Source organism: Falco biarmicus, chromosome 1 (genome assembly GCF_023638135.1).
Source record: "Falco biarmicus isolate bFalBia1 chromosome 1, bFalBia1.pri, whole genome shotgun sequence".
Lineage (NCBI taxonomy): Eukaryota > Metazoa > Chordata > Aves > Falconiformes > Falconidae > Falco > Falco biarmicus.
In genome coordinates, this window is record NC_079288.1 from 18878615 (window position 1) to 18902686 (window position 24072).

Below are 24072 nucleotides of genomic sequence, written 5' to 3' on the forward strand. Positions count from 1 at the left end.
CTTCTCGCTGGCCGAGAACGGAGACCCAGGGCTGGTGGGGGTTCCTGGCTCAGAGTCATCTTCATCCTCCAGCACTTTATCCAGGTACCCTATGGCCTCCTCTTCATCCTCCATGGCCAGCCGGGCAGCGGGGGGCACAGGGGACCCCGCAAAGCTCCAGGCGAGGGGCTCACGCCGCCGAGCCGGCCCAGGCTGACTCAGCCCTGGATGCCGGCCACCGCCGCGGGATGAAAGGAGCCATTATGGGATCCCCGGTGCTCCTGCCTGCCCCGGCTCCGGCCTTCAGCCCCGGCGTCCCAGCCGCAGCGCCAGGCGCTCCCGGGGCACCCGCACAACCGCCTCCGAGCGGCGGCTGTGCCAACTCCGGGGTCACCGGCGCTGGGACGAGGGGGACAGCCTGGCTCGGCCCTGGGCTCCGCTCAGCCCCCCGGGGCCGCCGGCGGTGGAGGGCCGCTGCCCGCCGCCCTGCGCCCCGGCCGGCCCCGCCGCTCCGCCCTGCTCGCTCGCTACAGGAAATGCAGCTCCTGGCGCTGGAGGTGGGGCTGCTCCGCCATCGCCATCGGCCTGTGGGCAACGCCGGCCCCCCAGCCGCGTCTCCCAGCGCTGGCGGAGCTCGGGGTGCCCAACGAGACCCATGGGGAGGGGTCCCCTGCGCCCCGCCAAAGCCCCCCCAAGCCCTCAGGCAGCCAGCAATGGGAGAGCATCCCTCCGGCCGTGGTCCCACTGGTCCCCGCGTGTCCCACAGGCAGGCAGAGAGCTGGGTTGTCACCAGCATGAAGCGACCTTGCAGGGCAGCAGCAGCACCAGGTGCCATAAAGGGACCTGGCTCCGCACCCCCAGAAGGGGTCCGGATCTGCTTCCTGCCCCAGAGGTGTCCCAGGGCAGGGTGACACAGCTCAGATGCATGCCTTCCCGCAGCACCTTCCCTGCATCCTGTGGGGATCAGCGCTGGCACCTCGCCGCTGCCCCAGCCTGACCGTGACCTGGGGACTGCTGGGGGGTGGGGACACCAGCAGTGGCCTGATGCCTTCGAGGGACGCCGTGGGCCCTGGCAAATGGGGCAAGACTGGGCTGGAGGAGGGGATACTAACGCAAGAGCTGTTTCAGCAGCTCCCCCACCCCCAGCTCCTGGGCAGCAAAAGGGGAACCAGTGGCCGCATGTGCTCTGCCCACAGGAGCCATCCCTCCTCCCCATGCCTGTCCAAGCCTGGAACAAACTCCTGCTGCGAGAAGTGGGCAGGGACACAGACATGGGGACTTTCCAGAGCCTGTGCCCAGCCCTGGGTCCGCACTGTAGCTTGGGCTTTGTCCAGCCTTTGCTAAGTGGGGTCTGTGCCAGGGCACCAGGACCCTGCCCGCTAGGGCCAGACCCCCAGAGCTGGAATGGTGCCTGCCCGGGGAAAAGCCACCCGCAGTGCCAAACCCTGCAGCACCTAAGCAGGGGCTGGCCAGCACCCCACCCCACGACCATGCTGCTGGCGTGTCCCAGGTGGGAGAGGGTGGGACAGGCTGTGTCTGCACCCAGCAGCTGGGGACCCCAGGCACGGTCACAGCTGCCCCTGGAGCTTGCAAGAAGAGACGTCCCACCAGAAACCTCCTGACACCCATCCCGCCCCACTGGAGGAGCAATGGGGTGAGCTTGGTACCCCGTGCCACCAGCCACAGCGGGACCCACACGCAAGCCTGCGCGCACTGACAGGCTGGACACGCAGGATTAAAGGTGCGGGTACCAGCGCTTCCCAGTCCTGGCAGTGCCCACCCAGCTGGCTGCACTGCCCGCCTCCGGGGCTGTGCCCAGCATCCTGCTGTGGGCCAGGGGACCCAGGCCCAGGACAGGTCCTTCGCGGGTGGGGGGGCAGCAAGCCACCCTCCCCCAGCGGGGAGCTGCCGCTGGGTGCTAGGTGCCAGGGGAGGAGGATGCTGCGAGGCAGGGCCCGGGGGAGGAAGCCACACCTCTCGCCTCCTCTGCCTCAGCATCCGGGTTAAGGGTTTAACTCTTTCCACGACAAAAAAAAAAAAAAAAAAAAAAAAAATCACGTTTCCCAGCCCGGGCAACACCCAGCCAGCCCCGGGAGCCCGGCAGCTCCCCCAGCCCCGGGCGCTTTGCAGGGGCTACTAAGAGCCCACCGGCCCCGGGCACCCCGGGGGGCCGCAGCCCCACCGGCCCCGGGCTTTACGGAAACTTTGATTCTGGAAAAACATCGATTTTCCCTCTGGTTTCTCGCCCCGCACCTCTGCAAGCATCCTCCCTGTGAAACATCCAGCACAAACCCCGAGGGCCTCCCGAGGATGCGCTCGGAAGAGCAGAGGGAGAGGAGGGGGTTAAATCTGAGTTCCCCAGAAGAGGGGGGGAACACCGTGTCCCTCCCCAGCTGGCGGCTCGTCCCCAAGTGCCGCTAGATGGAGCCGGCAGCCCGGCGGAGAGCTGCGCCCTGCCCCGGCCGGGGACCCCGGGGACACCCCCCCACTTCCCAGCAAGCCCCCAGCCCCCGCTCTCCGACGAGCCCTTGCCGTCCTGACTCTGCCACCGGCATGGCACGACAGAGCAGGAACAGTGTCCCACAGCCACGGCACGCCCAGCACAACAGGGTGCTGCTCCCCAGAACCGGGATGGTGACGGGCCAGCAGGGTTTGGGATGCCAGGGGACAGTCCCCCAGGTTCCAGCAGCACCAGAGCATCACCGCCACCGCTGGCACAACCCAGCTGGGCACCCACAGCCCCGGCTTCAGCCGCGCTCCCAGCACCTACCCCTGTGCCCAGGCCATCAGTGGGTGTGGGCGAGACGCCGTCCCCGCTGTCCTGGCCGCGGGCGCTGAGCTGGGGGGACATGGTGGGTGACTCGTCGATGTAGGGCATGGTTTCCGAGCCCTCTGGCAGCGCCTTGGGCTCCTCGTTGCCCTCGGCGTCGTACTCGTCCGCACCATAGTTGAAGTCTGCCAGGGGAAGAGAGCGTGGTGGTGAGCATCCAGGCAGCGGCATGGCCAAGGGTCACCACACTGCACATCACAACCGCCACAGCCTGTGGGTGACCGACCCCACGACTGATAGCCAGGGCCAAGCACAGACACACCCCCCCACAGCCCCCCCGGGCCCTGCTGCCTGCCCGGCTGAGCAGGCAGGGCATCGCAGGGAGCATCCTTGGCTGCCAGGCATCCTCTGCCCGACACACTTCCCTATATTTGCATAATTAACTGCACCAAGAGGCCGCAGGCCTCCTCTGTGCAGGGACAGCTGCTCTGCCAGACGTCCCAGCCCCACGCGAGCGGCTCTGCCCTGCCTGCCTGGTGGCTGCCATTCCTGTGCCATCCCCAGGGAGGGACGGAGCTGGGCTGGCAGCCACAGCCACCATCCTCCCACTTCCCCATGCCCATCCTTCTCGGAGCGTAGGAGTGGGTGCCAGGACGGCTGGGTCTGCAGCACGGAGGACAGTGCCACCCCCCCTGGAATGAAGGGGACAGTGGCAGCTCCATGGCGGGTGGGCAGCTTGGGCCATGCTTGGGGGCAGGAGGGTTCTGCTTTCCCCAGCACAGGGTGAGGCCACCACCACGCCAGGCCAGCACCCATTTTTGGGTGCCCCATGGTGACCCACAACCCCCCTGTTGCCCATGGCACAGGGGAAGCCTTTCTGGGAAGGCAGAGCCCCAAGTGGGAGCTGGGGACCCCAGGGTCTGCAGTTGGTCCCCTGGGCACAGCAGGGGATGGGGGTACATCCTAACCTGTTACCATGGAAACGGCAGCAGCTCAGTGGCAGTGGGAAGAGGTGGCTGCAGCAGCCCCGAGATGCTGACAAAGGGGAGGGGGAAGGGAGCCCGGCTGCGGCAGGGGCGGCCGCGGGGTGCAGCCAGCACCCCCATCCAGGGCCTGTGGCCAAGACCTCCTCGGCAGCTCCCAAAGAGGCAGTGGGCACAGCTCACCCAACCCAACCCCTGCCAGCCCTGCATTCCCCTCCTCACCCAGCAGCCCCATGGCTGTCCCCACAGGGTCCCTAGGCAGGGACAGTGGGGAGATCCTGGCCGATACCCTGGCCAAAACAGAGTGCACAGGGTCTGGAGCAGCCATCCCAGACCAAACCCCACACCGCTGCCACTTCACGCCCCCAAAGCCCTGCCACCCTGGCCAAGGACTCCCCTGACTCCCTCCAACACCACTCAGCACATTAATATTGCATTCAGCTTCGTATTGCAAGTAGATAAATCTTTAAATCAAAGGGCACAGCGAAGCTTGCTCAGGCCAGAAGCCCTGCCGGTGCAGGTGGGCAGGGATGGGTGGTCCCATCCTGCACCTGGGAGTGGAATGGAGGAGAGCCCTGAGATGGGCCAGATGCATCCCAGCTCTGCCAGGACACCACAACCCCTCTAAGTCCTTGCTTCATTAGCAATTAGCAGCTAATAACCATCCCTCAGAGGCTAGGGTGCTACCCTTGCTGGGTCACCACAGGAGCTGTCTAGGAATGAAAGAGCTGGGTGGGCAAAGATGGGGAACCCCGTAGATCCCCTGGTCCTCAGCTTCCAGGGAAAGAGGATCCCTGGCTCTAACCTGTCCTGCCTCACAGTGGGATGTCCCTCATCCCTTCTGCCTTTGACAGGTCCCAGCTGGGACGCCTCCAGTATTAGCCAGGAACAAGGCAGGATGAGGTACATTAGCACTGGAGTCTCCTGATGCTAGCCACCTCCTCGGAACACCCACCCCAAGCAGCCCCCCTGAGCCCACCCAGCCTGGCACTGTGCCCGGGCTGGGGATCCCCCAGAGATACCCAAACCTCTCACCCAAGCGCCCTTCCCTGTCAGGCAGGGTCTAAGGGGGAGCCAAGGCAGCCGGGAGGGGACAAAGGTGACGGTGCCCACCAAACACACCAACTCGGAGACCATCAGGCTCCACCACCTCCCCTCCCCCAAGGCCAAGGTCTGCAGCTCCAAGGTGGAACTGTGGGGCGGGCAACAGGGGTACCCAGAGTGGCACCAGCACTGGGGGAGACCTGGCAACCCAGGCTGGAGTGGCTCGGTAATGAGGAACACAGCTTTAACGAGGTGGCTGGGGACCCTGGGAGATGACACCTGCAGAGGTGCAGGGAGGGCAGCATCCATGGCATGGAGGGGGAAGGGCCTGGCCTGTGGGGATGCAGAAGGACCTGGCTCTCACACAGCTATCTCTCCCAGTTGGAGCAGATCAACATCCCAGACCTGAGCTGGGGATGAGACCTACAGGTAGTGCCCCACCAGGCACCCAGGGAGAGGGACCCTGTGCTGCCCACAGGAGGGAGGCCAGAGCCATCTCCCCATGGCTCCAGCTGTGCCTCCAGCTGTGCCACCCACAGCTGTGCAGTATTTACTGGGCTCTCACCCAGTCAGGCCAGGCAGAGGTACCTCCCCAGCAACCGGTGCAGGGAGGGAATGAAGCATTACCAAGCAGCCAGGATGGGCAAAGGGGACATTGCTGGGCAAGGGGACACTAAGGGGCTGGCCCCTGCATCTCCCTGCCTGTGGGGTGCTCCTGCCACCCAGCCAGCCCAAACCAAGCGCCTCCCTCCTTCCTCCGCAGCTGCATTGCCCCTGCAGCCTGTTCCTGTGCCCGTGCCAAAACCCAGTGCTATTTTTGCTCCCGTTTTTTAGCAGCAGTGGAAATCTTCCTGCTCCACCCCAGGCGTGGGGACCGAGGGGAGGGAGGCAGCTTGGCCCAAGGGAGCCACTTTGGAGGGTGAGGACATCCCGACCTGAAACAGCCTTGTGACCCCGGCTCCCACACGTAGCCCTGTGGTGCTGAGCTGGATCCAGCCCCGCAATGCATGAAGGGCTGGCGCCCATGGGATGCTGGCACCCATCAGGGCAGGTGTCCTGTGGGGTGGCAGGTGGACCCAGGAGGGTGACAAGGCCAGGAATACATCCCTACAGGGGACTATATTCCCCAGGAAAATACTGTTTCCACTCGGCCACGTCTTCCCAGGTCTGACCCAGGCTAATCCCAGCACGAAGGTCCCCAAGAGGGAGCACAGCCGAGAGCAGCGGGCAGCTCCTGCCCAGCCCGGGCAGAGGCAGCACAGTCACAGCAGTTCTGAGTGGCATCTTCTTTGCTTTCCAGTTGGGTGCATGCTGTTCCCCAGCACCCTGACAGTGCACCAGCACACCCCAACACTCACCCATCTCATTCCACTGCCAGGAAAAGCCCAACATCTGCACAGAGCCTGCGAGGTTTTGGGGAAATGCCTCGGTCTCCCTGCGCCTGGGTGAAAATTCACCATGACAACATGGATGCGCGAGCTGGCCTTGGACCTGCCTCCATGGGCCTCCTCCAAAGGGTGGCTCAACACAAACAGCATCTCCTCTGCACCATCACCACCTTCCCTGGTGCGATGAAGGCCAGACCCTGCCCCACATCCCCCATAACACGGGCATGGTGAGCAGCCTCCCCTGTGCTTCAGCCAGGGTGGCCAGAGCAAGATTCGGGATGGCAGAGCCATCACTCTGTGGGGATGCTGCGCTGAGAAGGAGGGTGCGGAGGCTGGGGCTGAATGCGGCCCCCAGGCTCCAGCCCAGCCACCTACACAAGCTGCACCGGACCCCAGGACTGCCACTGCTGGATGCAGCCTCAGGCTGTAAGCATTGGAGGCATCAAGCTGGAAAACTTGAGGGGTCTCAGTCCTACGCAATGTGCCCCCCAGCAGCCCCTGCTCCCTGCAGGGCACAGTGGATGCCAGATCTGTGCAGGGGACACTGTCCCTTCTTCTCCAGAGCATCCCACCTTCCCAGCACCCATGCCAAACCTTACTGCCCCACAAACGCCAGGCTCCGAGCTCAACACTGCACCCCGAAACCCACTCCTGGGGTGCCCACGCAGCTCAGCGCTCCCCCAGAATGAACAACGGGGCCCCTGTAACCATGCCCTCCCATCCTCTAGCTGTGTCCCTGGCTCCCTTGGCTGCCACTGAGACAGCTGCCACGGGACTGGGACCAGCACGGCTCTAGGGCTCATCCCTGCCTGCTACCCATCATCAGGATGGGAGAGATTCGCACCCCCGGGCTGCTGCAGGATGCCCCTGGCCCTGGCAGCTGCCAGCCCCCGGGTACCGACACCGCGTTGCCACAGCATCCTCAGCACAGCGCCTCGAAGCTTGCTACAAAAATCACGGCTGGGGGAGAGGTGCCTTCCCACGGCCACGGAATGACGGGGATGGCAGCCAGGGCTGAAAGCACCCACCTCCCCAAAGACCCCCATGGGCAGCACCAGCTGTCAGGCTGCTCCAGCCCCAGCAAGCCCCACTGCGCCAGGGCCACTTCACCCACCCAGCTCACCCAGCCCCCCGGAGCAGGCAGCAGGTCCCCAGAGCCTGGAGGATGCCGGACTGACTCCGGCCAGTGCTACCCTGCCACTGGGGCGTGCGGGATGCTCAGGGAGGGGTGCACAACCCCCTGGCAGTATCTCCTGCCCCCTGCCCAGGCTCAGCTCACCCCGGCAGCCCCCGGCACAGGGTTGCTGGCACAGCACCCCTCCCCAGCGCGACACAGCACTGCACAACAGGTAGGGGGGACCCACCACCCCAGCCCCTCTCGCCACCCCCCAGCCCAGGCCACGTACTGCTGTAGAGGGTGTCGATCCAGGAGAGCCGCGGCAGGCCGCGGTGGCTCAGCGGCTCCATGCTCGGGAGGTTGTGCCGGCTCTCAGCCCCGCCAGCCGGCTCTCATCTCACAACAAAGGCGGCGGGCGAGGGCGGGAGGCGGGGGGCCGCAGGCCCGGGCGGGGGCTGGATGGGAGAGCCGGGCACGGCCGCCTGCCCGGGCACACGGCGGCTCTTCTGCCAGGGGTGCCCAGGGAAGGAGGTGCCGCCTGGCAATGGCAGCGCGTCCCGCCTCCCGCCCCTGCCTTGCTGGGGGGAGCCGAGCTCAGCATCCCCCCCGCACGCAGCCACGCCGACCCTCCGCAGGGGTCTGGGGACCGGGAGGGAGGAGGAGGGGAAAGTAGTGGCACAGGGGCATGCGGCTGCCCCCCAAGCCTCCCCAAGGAGAGCAGGGGGAAAGGGGGAGCCCAGCTCCATCACCCTTTCCACCATGGTCTTATCTCCTTCCTATGGCCCAGGGATGCTGTGCCCTCTTCCCGGGGAAACCTCACCAGCCCCTCAAACTGCTACGGCTGAAGGACATGGGCTCCCCCTGGCCCTGCGCCCCCTGCCTCCGGCAGCCACGGGAGGACCCAGGACCTCCAGGAGCCCTGCCCCATACAACCAGGGTTGGCCGAGCAGGGCATGGGCAGGCAGGGGTTAAACCGTCCTCCCCAGCTGCATGTAGCCAAAGGAAATATAAAGTGCCAGAGTCATCAACCCCAATATGTCAGGGCGCCAGCCAAGCGTTCAAGTGCAGAGAACTGCCCTGGTTCAGCGTGTGCGGGCACCGCTGCCCAGGTCCCGGCGGTACAGGCAGCATCCCCCACTGCTGCCCTCGGCTGCATCCTGCCTGCGGGCTCAGCCGTGTGGGGAAGGGCCTGGACCAGGCACCCGGGCCAGATGGGAACGGGGCAGGAGGGATAACGCTCCGCCAGGCACAAGGGGAAGGTAGAGCCACCGGAGCATGAAGTGCCAGGACGCGGCTGGCATTGGCAGCCACCCTGGCTGGGAAACCTGAGGGGACCTTGCCAAGGTGCTGCCACCACCTGATCCCCACTCCCAGGGGTGCCTACGCCAGGCTCGGATGCAGCCGATACATTTTGGGGCAGTGCAGCAATGCCTGGGGCACTTGGAGCCACCAGCACTTGGCATCCAGGGCAAGGAGCCACTGCTGCCCCTGGCACAGCCCTGCCTCCCCAGGGGGGCATATCCAGCCCCAGCACGGCAAGGCAAGGACCCATCCCCACAGCCCACCACCCCCACAAGCTATGAGTCCTCGGGTGCTGAGTCAGCGGCACAGGGTGCTGCCCCGCTGCTGCTATTGCCCACCCCTCACCCGCCCCACTCCCAGGTATTTCAGGGAGCCAAGCACAGCCCTCTCAGCTGCCCCATGGGATGCTACTGGGCACCACCATGGCTCCTGCCCTGCCCAGTACCGATGCTCCTCTTGTCCCCAAGCTGCTGGCACTGGCAGGGCCAGCCCTGCCCAAGGGTGGCCACGATGTGACCATGTTTGCTGCTCTCCATCCCCCACCAACTCCCCCATTTGCTCCTGCTTGGGCTCTAGCTTGGTACCACAGCCTGTCCCCACTTTGTCCCTTAAACGTTCCAATGGAGAGTCCCCTCCATCCTCCACACCCATGCCCCACACCCCGGCAGCACCCACAGCATGAGGCGCCCTGCCACCCGGCACAGCCACCTACCAGGAAGGCGACAGCAGTTCAGCTAAGCGCATCAACCCCATTCACAGCAGGAAACCACGCTCCGCTCGCCTTGGGGAGCAACACAGCAGCACCAGCAGCATCAGGTGCAGCTGGTCCCTCCAGCACGATGGCTGCAGAGCCATGGAGGCAGCAAGCAGCCCACAGGTCCCGCCGGGGCGGCCAGTTCTCCATGCACAGCTCTCTGCAAGCATGCAGGAGTTTTTCCACATGCTTCCCCTGGTCAGAGGCACTTCCCGGCCACTCCTGCCCATAGCACCAACCTCTCTACAGCACTGTGCGAACTTCTCTTTGCGCATCTTCATCCAACACAGGGCATGAGCGGAGCACTTGGATGAGATGCCCACCAGCCACCAGACCCCCCAGGAGCCCTCCATCAGCTGGGCACCCCCAGTGGGACACCATGCAGCAGGCCCTGGCAGTGCCATGGGCCAGGAGGACCAGGCAGGCAAGTATCCCACAGCCCGGGCAGGCAGGCATCTCAGAAAGCCTCACCATGCACTGGAGATGCCCAAATCAGAGCCGACCTCGTGCCGCACCTGATGGGCCTTATCTGGCTGCACACACCACCCCAGGCAGGTGCCCTTGCACAGCCTGGACAAAACAGCCCCACCAAAATGTTGGACTTGATTTTTACTTTGTTTTCACACCTTTACAAAAGCCACCACAAACGCCCAAAATCTGCAAAGCAGCTGAACCTCCCTTCACCCCCCAGAGCCAGGGGGGAGCACCCATCCACAACCAGGCACCCATCACCCTGCGGTGACACAGACCAGCCCTGGGTGAGCAGATGCTGTCAACCACATTCTCAACCCTCTCCACAGCTGGGCGCAAGACTGCAAAGCCGAGTCCTGTGGTTCCTCCCTGCCATCGGCCAGCCCCGTGCTGCCTGCCTGGTGTCTGGCTGTCTGCCTGGCATCTGCCCAGCCCCTGCCTGCCAGCCCACGCATCGCTATTTCTGGACTCTTGTGCAAGAGGCTCCTACAGCCATGGCCACATGAGCCTTACTGCTTGCCCAGGGCCAGGCTGGGGCTGGTGGTGGGCAACCCAGGCTGGTGGCAACTGGAGAGCAGCTCCAGGGCCACCGTGCAGCTCCAACACTGGTGTGGGTCAAAGGGGGTGTTTCCTTAGGGGAAGAGGGTGGCTGGGGAGCACAGCACCCACCAAGGAGCACAGCAGATCTTCCCTGCTGGGTGTCCTGAACATGCTGCTCCTCAGTCCCACTCAGCATTAAACTTCTCCCCCAGTATCACGTTCCAGCGGGATGGGAATCCCGAGGGCTGCGCTGCATGGGCCCCAAGCTGTGCTCCCAGCTGCTGAGGGGTGCGGGGAGCGCAGGGCAGCTGCTCCAAGCCTCCTGCCCTCGGGGAGCCAAGCAGATGCCAGAGCTGGGCAAGTCCCACAGCCAGTGTGAGGAGGAGGGCAGAGACCCCAGGGGCAGCAGTGGTGCCCTTGGCCTCTCAAAATACTGGAGAAGGAAAGAAAGGTGGTGGCTGCTCACAGGAAAAAGCCTCTAATATCAGATTAAGGCCTGGGTCAGCTATGGCATTGCGTCTCTTCTGAGAGGGAGGAGATTGTGGCCGTATCTGCCAGCACTGAAGCCCCAGGCTGCTCCTGTCCCACCCACGCTGGTGCCAGCGCTGCCGAGATGGCTCGGCCAGGTTTGCTTCCCACCGCAAGACCTATGAAGAAGAAGGAAGAGGTGGTGGTTCACAGTGTTGGAACAAAAATCACCCGTGGCACAAAGCCCCAGAAAGCACAAAGGTCTCCCTATCTGCCAGATCTTCAAACAATCCCTGAACTTTGCAGCTGGGACTTATCTGGAGGCAGATCTGCAGGACCTCTGCTGAGGCTGGCCAGGCTCCACTCCCCAGCTACAGCCAAGAGAGCCAAGAAGTGTTGTTGCTAGTGATCTGCATATGCAAATTATTCTGCTTAGCAAACACTGATAAAGTAACTAGGGATGGGAAAGCCAAGTCTATTTGAACACGTCTCAGGGGGACACGGCGAGGTCGGTGCGCTCCCTCTGGCTGCTCTGGCCACCCTCAGCAGGAGGAAAAACCCAGCAATGCCACAAAGCAGGAGCACAGGTGCCGTTTTCCCGGGATGGATGCACACTTTGGTGAGCTGCCTTGGCTAAACCATGCTCCCCTCTCTAACCCAAGGGAGTACTAATCCCCCGCCAGCTCGGGGAGAAGCATCTCCCACCGTTGGCTGCTGCAGGGCTGGCCACAGCAGACAGCATCCAGCAGAAGACAGAGCAGAGCCATCCGCTGGGACCCCGACCGGCGGCATCAGGGCAGGAGGGGAGGAGGAACCAGCCGAACAAAGAGCCCCGCTGCACAGAAGTGTCTTTCGAGGGAAAAAAAAAAACCAACAAACCCAAACCAGATTTCAATAGACTTACAATGCAAATATATTCAGGCCCTGCAGGGCACTTCTGGCTGTAGCCAGCTGCCTAATGAGGGCTTCTTGCATGCCCTGCTGCTGCTGCTCCTGTCTGGGGACACCGATCACCCCACAACCGGCCACTGCTGCACCGTGCCTGGGGGGCTGCACAGTCACCTCCCAGCTGAGGTGCTTGTCCCTGCAGTGGGCACAGCCAGTGGCACCACTGGCACCAACAGGGGAACCGTGTCCCCTCCTTCCCTTCCACAGGGCCCCAGAGCAGAGCATGCAGCCCAGTGCCACTGCCCACCACCTGAATGCTGCCCAGCTAGGGGAGCTCAGCACCATCTGCCCCGAATGCTGGGGGCAAATACCCAGCCTGTGGGGCACACGCTCAGGGATGTGCAGGGATGCTGCAGCCAGACCCACCTCCTGCAGGTGATGTGTCGGCATCTCTGGGTGGACTAAAGCAGGTACTGCAGCCATGTGGGGGGAGAGAAGGAAGCCACCCCAGGAACACCCGCACCAATTCGCGACGATCTGGTTCCGGACACTGGGCAGCATCCAGATTCTCACTGCAGCCACGCTTAGCTGATGCAAGAGCTGACAGCAGAGGAGAGCAGGCCAGGGGAGAGCCAGACCCAGCCGTGACAGCTTGCCAGCAGCACAGATGCACCCACGAGGCCGGCTCACTCGCTGTCCCCATGGCCGGTGATTGGGACAGGAACACCTCTCCCACCGCGCATCCATCCTGCTCGGTGCGTGCAGGGTGCTGGTGCCTCGAAGGGTCGTTTCTCCACCCAGCAGATGCTGTGGCTGCTGCCGGCTCTGCCCCAGTGCAGAGATCCTGGTGGTGCCTGTGGGCAGAGCTGGGCGCAGGTTTCCCCTTTGCTCTTCCAGCTCCTTTACAAACCCTCCACTATTTGCCCATCACAGGGAAGTTACTCCAACAACAGCACTTACTGGTCCCATTTAAGAGCTATGCTTCTAAACAGCAACTCTTCCACTCAAAGGCTTTTTAACCTTGTGAACTTCTGCATTTATTTATGGTTTTCTTTAACAGCGTCAGCCTGACCCAGCATTAACCCTGCAGTCCCCGTCTCGGGCAGCACCGCTCTCCGGGGAGGCAGCCCCATGTCACACAGGGGTTGTTGTCACATTGCCATCAGGAGGTTTGTGGAGAAAAGCCCCCATCCAAAATGCCGCCAGGCCCCAGAGCAGATGGGGACGGTTCAAAGGTCCCCAGCAGGCGCGCACACATGCATGCTGCGATTTTGTCCTCGCCTAAGCGGTTAAAATGAAACACTGAGACTGCCTGGCCTTCCCCAGCCAGGAGAGGAACTTTCAGCATCTGCAGAGCCAAACAACCACTTTCCCAGAATGGGGAAATATGACGAAGTAAATAAATAAACAAACAAACAAACAAATAAATAAATATGGGAACACAGAGGTGGTAGATGGGGTCTTAGAGAGGGACAACTCCCACCCACACACCTCCCCGCTGTGGCATTTGTTCCCAGATCCCCTCCCGGAGCTGAAGGAGGGGAAACAGATGCACAGATAATGCAACACTTCACCCTCCTGGGTGCTGCGAGATCACTGCTCTGTCGCATCTTGCAAATTGTGACCCACCCCAGACAGAAAGAGATGCACCAGGATAAACTCTGGACTTTGCTCACTATTTTCTGTTCTCCTTTTGCTGGTATTTTAGGGGGGTTTCCAAGAAAGGGACAAGGAACCAGCAGGGTCCAAAGACAGCAGGACAAAGGCCTGCCTGCAGCACTGCCCCATCACCTCCCCGGCCACAGAGGAGCTTCTCCAGGACAGAGTATCATGTATTTCACAGTATCATGTATTTGCCAGCAGCAGCACAAGCTGAAAGCAGGGATGGAGCAGCAAGAACAAGCCGTGCCTTTACCCATAGCATATCAGGAGCCCCCAGCACAGAACCCATGGCAATCCAGCCCCCAGGCCAGGTGCACGGGGATGAGGTGGCCGATGCCCTGGGGACTCCAGACGCCCCAGGGCCCCTTCCTCATCTCAGCCCTTTGGTGCACACACTGACACTGCCGCCCTTCTGTGCTCACCACCCTTCGAGGCAGAGACCCTGCTGCTGCCAGCAGTCTCCCTTCCCATTTCCCAAGGTACTAGTGAAGGCGGCGTGGCAGGGCAAGCAGAAGAGCCTACATGACTCCAGGAACTTTCCATGACAGAAACTAATTCCAGCTAAAGGGCTGGAGATTTCATTTATGGTGCAGCTCACAGCCGCAGCATCCTGCCGTAACCAGATATATCAGCCAACCCCATTGGGGACTATTCTGGCTATGCCAGAGCTCCCCACCCCAGAGTTCACATTTCTGGGGTGCAAGGTGCTACAGAGGGCATGGCAGGGGCTCCTGAACCCAGCAGCCTTCTAAAGGAGCTTCAGGAACTCCTACAGTAGCCCAGCTCCACAGCAAAGCCGGCCTCCTTCTCCACTTCCCAAGGGCAAAGCGGGGAATCCCAGTGCCGAGTTTGTTCCACGTCCGTGCATGCTACCCAGCCGCCAGGCACAAAGCATCTCCCGACGAGCATCACCACATCCCTCCTCTGGGTCACTGGCACAGTCGCCTCCCACCCACGCAGCTCACCCTCTCCCTGTGGGTACCAACTCGCAGCACTGGACCCTTTGCCCCAGGCTCATGCCGGGGCAAAAGGGGCACCCAGCCCCTTCTGGATGGGGATGGAGGTGGCACCCAGCCAAAGCACCGCCGTGCCCCAGCACACCCCGGACCGCCTCCCGGCATGGTCACGCACGACACGGCACATACTCAGCTGTGAGGCCAGCTGTGTGTTTAGCCACAAGGACAGGTGACGGCCGAGATGAAGGGAATTTTAGTCCTTTCCATGCTTCGTTTTTAGCCATCTGCTCGCTGACGCTCAGATTTTGTTGGTCCCGGGTGAGCTGGCACAGACGTTATCTCAGATGCCAGGATCATGTATCTGGCTGTCACACGCGCTGCTCTCATGCAAAAGCCGCAAACAGGGGCATCTTGCAGATTTCCTTGCTTTAAATCAGATTAATCACAAGCTACTTAAAGGAAACCACTGTCTGTCCCTGGTAATTCCCATAAAGACAATATTCAGCACTCCTTCGCTTGCTGTCCAGATAGCACTGCTGTAGGTTACAGTGAAATGGCCAGGGACCGACCGTGTCCCACGTTCAGCCACAGCCACAGCACTGTTAAGCTCCAAAACTCATGTTAAAATACTGAGGGACCCAGGCAGAGCCATGCTAACAGTTACACGCCACCTGGGCTGCTGGCAGGAGAAGCAAACAGCACCATGATCAGGAATTTTTAATTATACATGAAAAATAAAGAGAAGTGAGAAGAAAGCAACGGGAGCACTAAGTTAACCAACCGTCCAGAGAAAGGGGGATCTAGGCAACAACTGCACGCATTTGACTGTACTCAGATTCTGCTTTTAAATGTCAGCGCCGCCAGCGCACACAGGCACCCTTATAACGCGCAACAAAGAAAAGTGCTGATGCTCGGGAAAAGCTTGGGACAAGGCTGGGGACAGCTCATCGCCACTGCCATCAGCCAACCTCCGCGCAGAGCCCAGCCATGACACAGGAGAAGGAGCTGGGTGCTCGGCGGAGGGGATGTTGCCTTCCTCAGCCATGCACAGGAGCTGGGGACCATGACGGAGACCCATGTGGGGGAGAAGGAGGAAAAGGAGGAGGAGGAGGAAGAGGAAGAGGCCACATTGAACCACAACAGATGCAACCTTGGATTTCAAGCTCTTGCCCGAAACACTCACCCTGACTAGCCCCCTTGAAGGGTGGCATGGGGCTGGAGGACCCCTCTGAGTTACAAAGCTGGGTTCCTCAGGCGCTTACGCTGTGCTCCAGGGAAGCCCCTTTAACAACAAACACCCCCTCAGCCCAAGAGCCTTGCACAGTCCTGGGTGTTTGGAAACATTCAGGAGCATTATGCAGATGTAAATAAAATGCGGGATCCAAGTGTAAATCAGAAGGATTTGTGCTTGGTCACTCTAAGGCACTCAAACCCCCTCAGCCGCTGAGCAGCTCTCCAAAAACTACACGCAATGCCTGTTGACGGGGGCTGGAGAAGGGCTTTGGGGGGTCCTTTGACGGCGACACATCGGACACCCTTCGTCCTTGCTCCTGTAGCCGGTCCCTGGCTCCTGTGGCCAGTCCCCTGTGGCAGAGGCACACACATGTGAGCAAGCCCGGCACAGTATGGAGACGCCACCACGAGCAGCCATGTACTTTGGACATTTCACCTCCAGTTAGCTCAGGAAGGTAAAATGGAAACAGCTGTTCTCTGGCCCTGTAGGCTAATGCAATAAATATAAATTACGCTAAATATTAAGACCGGTTCAACATCAGAGCACTTGCTACCCAGGCAATCTTAAACCAGCACGGTACAGCCTTAGGGAAAAACTCCTCGCCCCAAACAATCGAGCAAGAACAAAATTAACTCAAGTCAGCTGCAGAATTAGCAATGTAAAAAGTACCATTCCCTAGCTGTCAGGACTCTGTTTGAACTGGGATTAAAGCTGATGCAATAACAACTTCCAGGCCACTGGAAGTAGGACAGCATGACGGGTGACAGCACTAGCTGGCTGCGCCTCCAGTGCCACAAAACAGCCAGTCACTTGCAAAATAACATTGTCCTCAATGCGCCCAGCGCAACGCCCCGGGACACCTCATCACCCCGGCATGCTTCTGCTTTAGTAGCTCCAGGACTTCCCCATGGGAGATCACAGGGTGTCACTGGAGCAGAGGTGTCCCCGTGACAAGCCAGGTCACACCTGGAGGAAGTGACCCTCCCAAAGTCCCAGCCCCAGGGTGGCTCCTGGGCCAGTGGTACATCACCAAGAGCCGGCTGCAGGGGACCGGCCGGCCACCCTCCCTCCTCGCGTGCTGGGGGATGGGGCCTTGGCACCGGATGCCCTCGGAAGCAGGGCAGGGATGACACGGGGGCTTGGGGTGGCCTTAGTGGTGGGACGGGGCCAGCATGAGGGCTCGGGGTGGCTTCAGCTGTTCGACGGGGATGGTACAAGGGCTTGGAGTGGCCTCAGCCGTGCAACGGCACAGGGTGCCCGCGGCTGCGTGACGGGGCCAGCCTGGGGACGTCAGGTCCTCCGCCATGCCACAGCTCAGGGCGCAGGTGACGAGGGCTGCCACGGGGGCTCGGTGCGGCCTTAGCAGTGGCACGGCGAGGGGACGCAGGGACAGAGTGCCACGGGGTGCCCCCGCCCCGGGCACGGCACGGGGAGCTCAGGGCGGCCAGCGGCACGGGCCGGGGATGCCCTTGACCACGTCGGTGGGGACGGCCCAGGGGCTGGGGACCCCCCGGCCCGCAGAGTGGGGACATGCCCCTCGGCCGTGCCGCGGCCCGGGCCCCCCGGCACCCACCTGCCGAGGAGGCGTCCTCCGCGTCGGAGCTGCCGCCGCTGCCTCCCTCCGGGGAACTGCCCGCGGGCGCGGCGGCGGGGCCGGGCGGCGGACGGGGGGCGGCGGGCGGCGGCGGGGGGGCTCGGGCCAGCGCCGCCTCCAGGTAGCCCACCTTGAAGCGCTCCTCGGCCAGCGCCCGCTGCAGGCGGCGCAGGTGGCGGCGGCAGCGCTCCAGCTCCCGCTCCATCGCCCGCACCGAGCCCAGCTCCATGCGGGGCGCCGGCTCCCCCGGGAACTCCGCCTGCCAGTGCCGCGCGAAGTCCGCCCGGGCCGCCTCGCCCGCCGCCATCCCCCGCCCCGGCACCCGCTTCCCCCCCCGCCGCCTTCCGCCCCCCGCCGCCGCCGCGGGGCCTGACGTCGGGGCCCGCCCCCGGCCGGCCCCGCCTCGGCACGGCCCCGCCGGGGCGGGGAGCAGCGCTGCCACCGCCCCCCGGCTGGGCTCCGGCTGCGGGCTCCGGCTGCGGGCTCCGGCTGCGGGCTCCGGCTGCGGGCTCCGGCTGCGGGCTCCGGCTGCGGGCTCCGGCGCGGGAGGCAGCGCCCGCTCACCTGCGCCGGGCTCGTTCCCCGGGCGGCAGCGCGACGCCCCCGGGGCTCCGCAGGCGGGGGGCAGCGGCGGGGCTGTGTCCCCTCGGCTCCCTCGCCCGCACCTCGGGGACCCCCGCGGGGATGCGGGACGCCGGCCGGGAGGATGCGTCTGGTGCCGGCGGCGGCAGAGCGGCTGAGCAAGGGACAGCTCATGACACAAACCATCACAAGTCGGTCCCCAAGGCAGGAGCAACCCAGCCGGGAAGGGGGTGGTGGCCCCTGTGCCACTTTCCCCGGGTGCCCTGGCCTTTGTGGCAGAACCCTGCCCAGCTCCTGCCATCCTCATCCTCTGGCCGGTGATGCTCTGCCTGCCCTGGCGGTCTTAGAATGGGTGGCCCATGGCCACCAGACGGTGGGACAGGCACAAACACCCGCGGTGGACGACCAAGGCCCACATAAGGCTATGGCACGTGTGCCCACTGCGACCCCAGGGGAGGGGGCTTCCCAACCCCACACCCCGGGCAGGGTCAGCGGTTCCCTCGTGCCATGCGAGGCACTGGGGCAGGCAATGCTGCGGGGTGCAGAGGCAGGAGCTGGAGGCAGCGTGGCCGCAGGGACCTGCCTTCCCCTGCCTACGCTGTACTGCAGGGTGGCTGGCTGTGGGTGACTCACAAGCCTGTGTCCCTCGTGCCACCTGGCCGTGTCCCAGCAGGAACAAAGCACCTATTTACCCACAGGGCCCAGGCGATGTTGCAACAACCACATCCTCCTTCCCCTCCATCACCACCTGAGAGTAGCAGGCGGCGCAGGGGTGGGCACCTCCCTGCACACCAGCCCCTGGCTCTCATGCCTCGGCACTGCAGGCTCCCTCTCCATTGTCTCTCTCCAGCACAGCCATGCCTCCTGGTGCAATGTTCCCGAGGAGGCTGGATGGTGCTGGGACACTGCCAGGAACTGGGCACCCCCCAGCCCATGCTGGCTGCCTCCTGCCCACCCCATCGGGGTTTCATCTCTGGTGAGGGTTGTGCTCCCAGGTGGCTCCAGCAGCTCTCACCTGGAAGCAGCAGTGCTTTGGGGGTGCTGGATGGATGTGGGTGAGAGGCAGCCAGTCCAGGGCTCTTTGCAGGAGCTGCAGCCCCCGCTCAGCAGCAGTGTTAGTGGCAAAGACACCCAAAATATGCATTTGGCCTGTGGGACCAGTGGGAGCTGTGATGATGCTGCCCAGGATGGAGCAGATGCCCAGCACTCAGCAGTGCCCTGGTCCAGCGTGACACGTGTGGGAGAGGTGGGGTATCCTCGGGGGTCGAACCCCTTCGTGGAGGCTGGGGAGGAGGGGGGGTGCCGTGAGTGGCCTGATTTATGCGTGGCGACGGATAATTACAGCTCTTTCATCATCTGTCAGGCAGACAGGCCCGGCAGAGCCTTACAACACATTTCTGGCTCCCCGTCTCAGCCCATAAATCTCTCCAGCGCATGGTGATAAATCAGCTGGGGCCAAGGGAGCAGGGCCTGGGTGGGCGTTCCTGCTGGCCTCCCACCCTGTAATGGGCACCTAGGTAGGAAGCGTCCAGGACGAGGTGGGGACGGCCCAGCGGGATGCACTAATTACAGGCAGCAGGTGGCATCCGATGACCTGTGATTTATGGTCTGGCCTTGCCCGCTTCCGAGAGCAGGGACTGGATCCCTGCAGGTCCAGGGCTGCCCAAAGCTGAGATACTGGAACCCCTGGCAGTGCTCCCCAGTGAGCTCCTGGGAGCTGTGGGCAGGATGAGGGCAGCCGTGGGACTGCTGCCTGCCCTCTGCCTCTGCCCAAGCATCGCCCCAGCTGGGAATGGCTTTGTGCCCAACTCAGCCACCTCCATGTCTGCTCCATACTGCACCTCCTGGCTTCCTGCACCAGCAAAAACCTCCCCGTGGCAGGCATCCATCCTGCTTAGCTGCGTCTTGGACAGGCACGTCTCTAAGTGGGCCTGGCATGCTCATTCTGCCGGCATTCAAGCCTCCCAAAGAGCCCCTCACTCCTGCGCTGAGCTCACCGGGTGAATCAGTGGTCAGAGGAGCATCCGCTCCTGGGCAGAGCAAGACTGGGCGGCCAGAAGGCTGCTGGGAAGAACAAGAGGGCTATAGTGAGCACAGGTGAGTGCTCAAAAATATTTGCAGGCTTCACCTCCCTTTGAAGTCCTGCTGCCTGGCCCTCCCCTCTCCCCGAGGCCCCAGCTCCTGATTTATTGGGTTCCTGGAGCAGAGGCACCTAAATTAGCTCTGACTTCAAAGAGCCAAGAGAGAAGAAGGGCAATAGACAAATAGCCCCCCGCTAATTGTGGCTATTGATCAAACCTGAGCTGGGACAATCAGATAGGAAGGGATGGATCAAGGGGGGGGGCACATTCTCCCGGGCCTCTGCTTTTGCTCCAGTCACCCCAACAATTTGTCAGACCCACTCCTGGACCATTTTTCAAAACGTTACCCCTCACACAGGAAGGAATTTAGCAACTGCTTGCTAATGAAATGATGGGCAAACACACGTGGCAGTCCCTCACTGTTCGGAGGATGGGAACCTGGCCTCCCCATGGCCTCCGGACTCGCCGCACCTGGCAAGTCCCTCTGTCCCACCGGCTTGGGGATGCAGGGAACAAGAAGCTGCTTTCAGCATCCTCTTCTCCAGAGTAAGTGCCGGGCAGGCCCAGCAGCACCAGCCCAGACAGCTCTGCCCCCAGGCTCCCCGATGCTGGGAAGGGACAGGAAGGCTCTGAAGGCAGGTAGCACTTTAGCTCTTTTATCACCTGCCCCAATCCCCCCTGCCACATTCCTGCTTCCTTCTCCGCAGGGCAGAGGCGTACCAAGCCCCGACATTCCTCCACTGGTTCCTAGGGGCTGCTCCTGCCCAGGCACCCGTTTACTTCCATGCCCACGGATGCTCCCGGCTCGCCGAGGTGCAGCTGCATGAAGCAGCCCTAATGCACCGTCTCAAAGGCAGCTCAGTGCTCCAGCCCTGTTCCTGGGGCAGCAGTCATTTTGTCTTCTCCTGTACCCAGGCGCAAGACTCACTGCTTTCCTCAGCAACCTCATCGTTCTGTGCCTCAGTTTTCCCTAGCTGAGAAATAACAGAGATTCTGCAGCATCCATGAGCATGAGTGAGCAGAGCCCAAGCCAGTGCCAGGGTGGTGATGCCTGATGGGGCTCTGCCCCACAGCGCCGTACAAAACCCAGGGATGACCTGGCCCAGGCTGACCCACCAGCCAGTCCAGCACAGGAGAGGGCAGAGCAGCACGGGGAAATTCTGCACTGACCAAACTCTTAACAGAAACTAAAGCAACCACTGCAACATATGCTTGGTAGAGGTGCTTTCCTCCTGGGGCCTGTGAGCATCCCACTACAAGCTCTGGGCACCCCAGCACCAGTACCCCATGCTCCAGCCCAGCACCACGCTCAGGAGCATCCCCGCGGGCAGAGGCCAGGCAGGGCTCACCCTGTGCGTCTCTGCAAGGCAGCACACCTGCAGGCAGGTGAGGAGGTTCGGGAGAGAGCCACGTGACGAGCCCTGTGCTGGGGCTTTTAGAGGCGGCTGCGTGTCCCTGGAGGAGTGTCTCCCACACCTCACAGGAGGCAAGACCGCAGCAGCACCTCTCCCACTCCCCCTTGCCACGGCCATGTCCGCAGCAGCCATGGGGATAGGGATGGCACCAGAGCCCGACAGCTCGGAAGAGGAGCTGGAAGTGGGGGGCACAACCCAAGCGTGCTACAGGCAGGGTCTGTGGGTCCCCCAGGGCAGGGAAGTATCCACCTGCCTGGGGGACCGCGAAGGGATGAAGGTGAGGAAGAGGAGCCGGCCGGTGCGCTCCAAGGCCAGGAGGATGGCTGCCAACGTCCGAGAGCGCAAGAGGATCCTGGACTACAACCAAGCCTTCAACGCCCTGCGGCTGGCCCTCAAACATGACCTTGGTGGCAAAAGGCTTTCTAAAATCGCTACCCTCCGGCGAGCCATCAACAGGATCACAGCTCTGTCCCTGTCCCTGCACGGCGCCGGGTGCTGCTGGCCCTGCGCCCACTCCGAGTGCCGCAGTGGGGCCGGGGTCCCTGCGCAGGAGCCGGGGGTGAAGGCCAGCAGCCCCCAGCTCCCCTGGGTGCCCAGTTCCGCAGGCACTGCCAGCTTGCAGCACTGCCCTCCATCCCCTCTCTACGTTGGCTTTTCCCCGGAGAGGCAATTCCATCGCTACGAGAGCCCAAAGGAGGATCGCTCCATGCCCAGCCCTGCCTATTGCTCCAGCGGGACTCACCGCCCTGGGCTCCGAGGCGCCTGCCAGCAGAGGTACACGGGCAGCCTGCAAGACCCCCTGGCCGGGGCAGTCCCCTGGCAGGTGGGCTATTGCCAGAGCTGGGGGCACCAGCAGTGCCTCCCCATCCACTGACCTGCGGGGCTGGGGTGGTGAGGCGGTGCCAGTAACGCAGCTGCGGGACAGACGGGGGGAGCGGGAAGGGACTGTCGCGTGAGAGAGAAGCGCTGCAGGACACGGAGCTCAGCTGCGATGCTGGTGAGAGCCGTGAGCCCCCCGACATGCTGTACGGGACCCCTGCGCTGCCCAGCTGCTGGTCTCCGCTCTGCAGGAAAACTGGGGAAGGTGGAAAATCCTCTGGAAATGCCAGCTCTGTGTTTCTCGTTGCGAGGTCTTGCTGTTGCTGATTGCCGCTGTTATTTATTCTCTCTTGCTTGCTCTGTGAGAAAACACGAGTTACAAACCCAAGACCAGGGCAGCGGCTGTTAATAAGCGTGGGGTGGACAGATGGGCTGTGGGGATCACGCTAAAGCCCCTGGCTGGCTGGTTGCTCTGGCTCCCGCCGGTGAAGGAGCGGAGCAGGAGCCAGGAAAGGTTAGTGCCCTGGGACTTTTGATGCTAAGCTCATTGGTGTGGATGTTTGTGCCTGGCAGATTTGCGAGGCCGGGCCAGGAGGGGAGGGAGACAGATGTCAGCTTTCATAAAACCCACCCATTCATTTGCAGTTTCCTTCTGATCATGGCAAAGTGGCTCTGCTGGGACAGAGCGATAGCGTGCTCATGGCTCGTCCCAGCGGCAGTGAGGAAGGGGGGGAATTTCACTAAAAAGGCCCTTTTGGCCCCTTCCCTCTGGCTTAGAGAGCTCTGACCAGCTGGGAGGGCTCCCTTCTGCCCAAGGCTCGGCAAACCGGAATTGCTGCAGGAATTAGGCAGGGATTTACAGCCACACACGCCACAACCGCCAGATTTTTAGATAGGGCAAATTGCACCACTTGATTCCCACAGTGCTGAGCCCCACAGAACTCTTCCAGCCCTGCTGCTCCCGCCCCAGTGCTCCCAGTGAGCCCCAGCGCTGGCTGCCAACTCACCAAGGGCAGGCTGAGCTCTTTCCTTGCTGGGGGGTGGGGTGGGGGGTGGGGGTGGCATGTGCTGGAACAACCATCTCAGCCCTCTGCTGCGGTGTGCCAGTCCTTCCCCAGGGTCTCCTCCTCCTCCCTCAATTCCCAGGCGGGATGAGGGAGCTGGGTGATGAGCAGAAAGCTAGGAGCAGCCAGGAGAGAGAGCTCTTTGCTCGGCAAAGGAGCCTCCTTTAAGTGCTGATGGTGTGAGGCATCTTGGCTTTAATCTCCAACAGATGTTTCCCTTGCCAGGAGAAGACCTGCAGTAATATCCACTGAAGGAATCCTACTTCTCCCTACAGCATCCCTGCTCTGGCTCTTCCCGGAGCAGCACATGCCCCTGCTCTGCCCTGGCAGCACCATCGCACTGGTATTACTGGGAGTGAGAGCCCAGTAATACCAGTATTCAAAGAAGGTTTAAGTGAAACCCAGCCCTAATCCAGACACAAACCTCTTCCTCCACCCAAATTTGCATCTCCAGGCTTTATCCCTGGCTTCAGTGGTCAGTTAAAGCGAGACAGATGGAAGCAGACGGCCAGAAAGGAAGGAGTGGGGTGGGGAGGCAGATAACCCTGTGAGACACCCACCCTCCTCCCATAAGCAGGGTCACCCCACTGCTCTCAGGTTCACATTTACGAAACGTAGGGCCTAATTCTGTCTGGAGGCTGCAGGATGGGGTAAGTCCTGGGGGGCAGGTGGGGTGCAGCAGCCTGGCAGGCTGTGGGCAGGGCTGGGCAGCGGGCCCCAGCTGGCAGCAGGCTCTTTGGGCACCTCGCGGAGAGGCATAAGGTGCTGGGTGCGCCCCGTAGATGGCACTCACTGCCAGGGAAATCCCTGACAAATTTGGAACTGAAGCATCATACAGAATGGGTGGAAAACATCCATCTTTGCCAGGCACCCAGGCTCTGTGGGGTATTTTAGCTCTCCCTCCCGCCCCTTCCAAGACCCCTGGCTCCCAAGGATACTGTAGTTTGCTTTATGGGATGTA

At 62.5% G+C, this 24072-nt stretch overlaps 2 protein-coding genes across 4 annotated transcripts in view; one reads left to right on the plus strand and one right to left on the minus strand.

The window, feature by feature from the left end:
- ABR (ABR activator of RhoGEF and GTPase) overlaps positions 1–17489 on the minus strand; it is a 41262-nt gene extending 23773 nt beyond the window's left edge. The window contains exons 1-2 of one of the 3 annotated variants that reach the window (XM_056341738.1): positions 17130–17489; positions 2750–2934 (exon numbers count right to left, since the gene is read on the minus strand). In XM_056341738.1, coding sequence (XP_056197713.1) covers positions 2750–2934; positions 17130–17457 — 513 coding nt within the window. In that variant the 5' untranslated portion in view covers positions 17458–17489. Of the gene's footprint in view, positions 462–2749; positions 2935–7570; positions 7733–17129 lie in introns of those variants that run through there. The other 2 variants (XM_056341745.1, XM_056341750.1) reach the window with 2 other exon arrangements.
- Positions 17490–21343: 3854 nt separating this feature from the next.
- Positions 21344–22233, plus strand: BHLHA9 (basic helix-loop-helix family member a9). Its single transcript, XM_056352392.1, has one exon. The coding sequence runs from the start codon at positions 21344–21346 to the stop codon at positions 22100–22102; it is 759 nt and encodes a 252-aa protein (XP_056208367.1). The 3' UTR covers positions 22103–22233.
- Positions 22234–24072: the final 1839 nt, after the last annotated feature.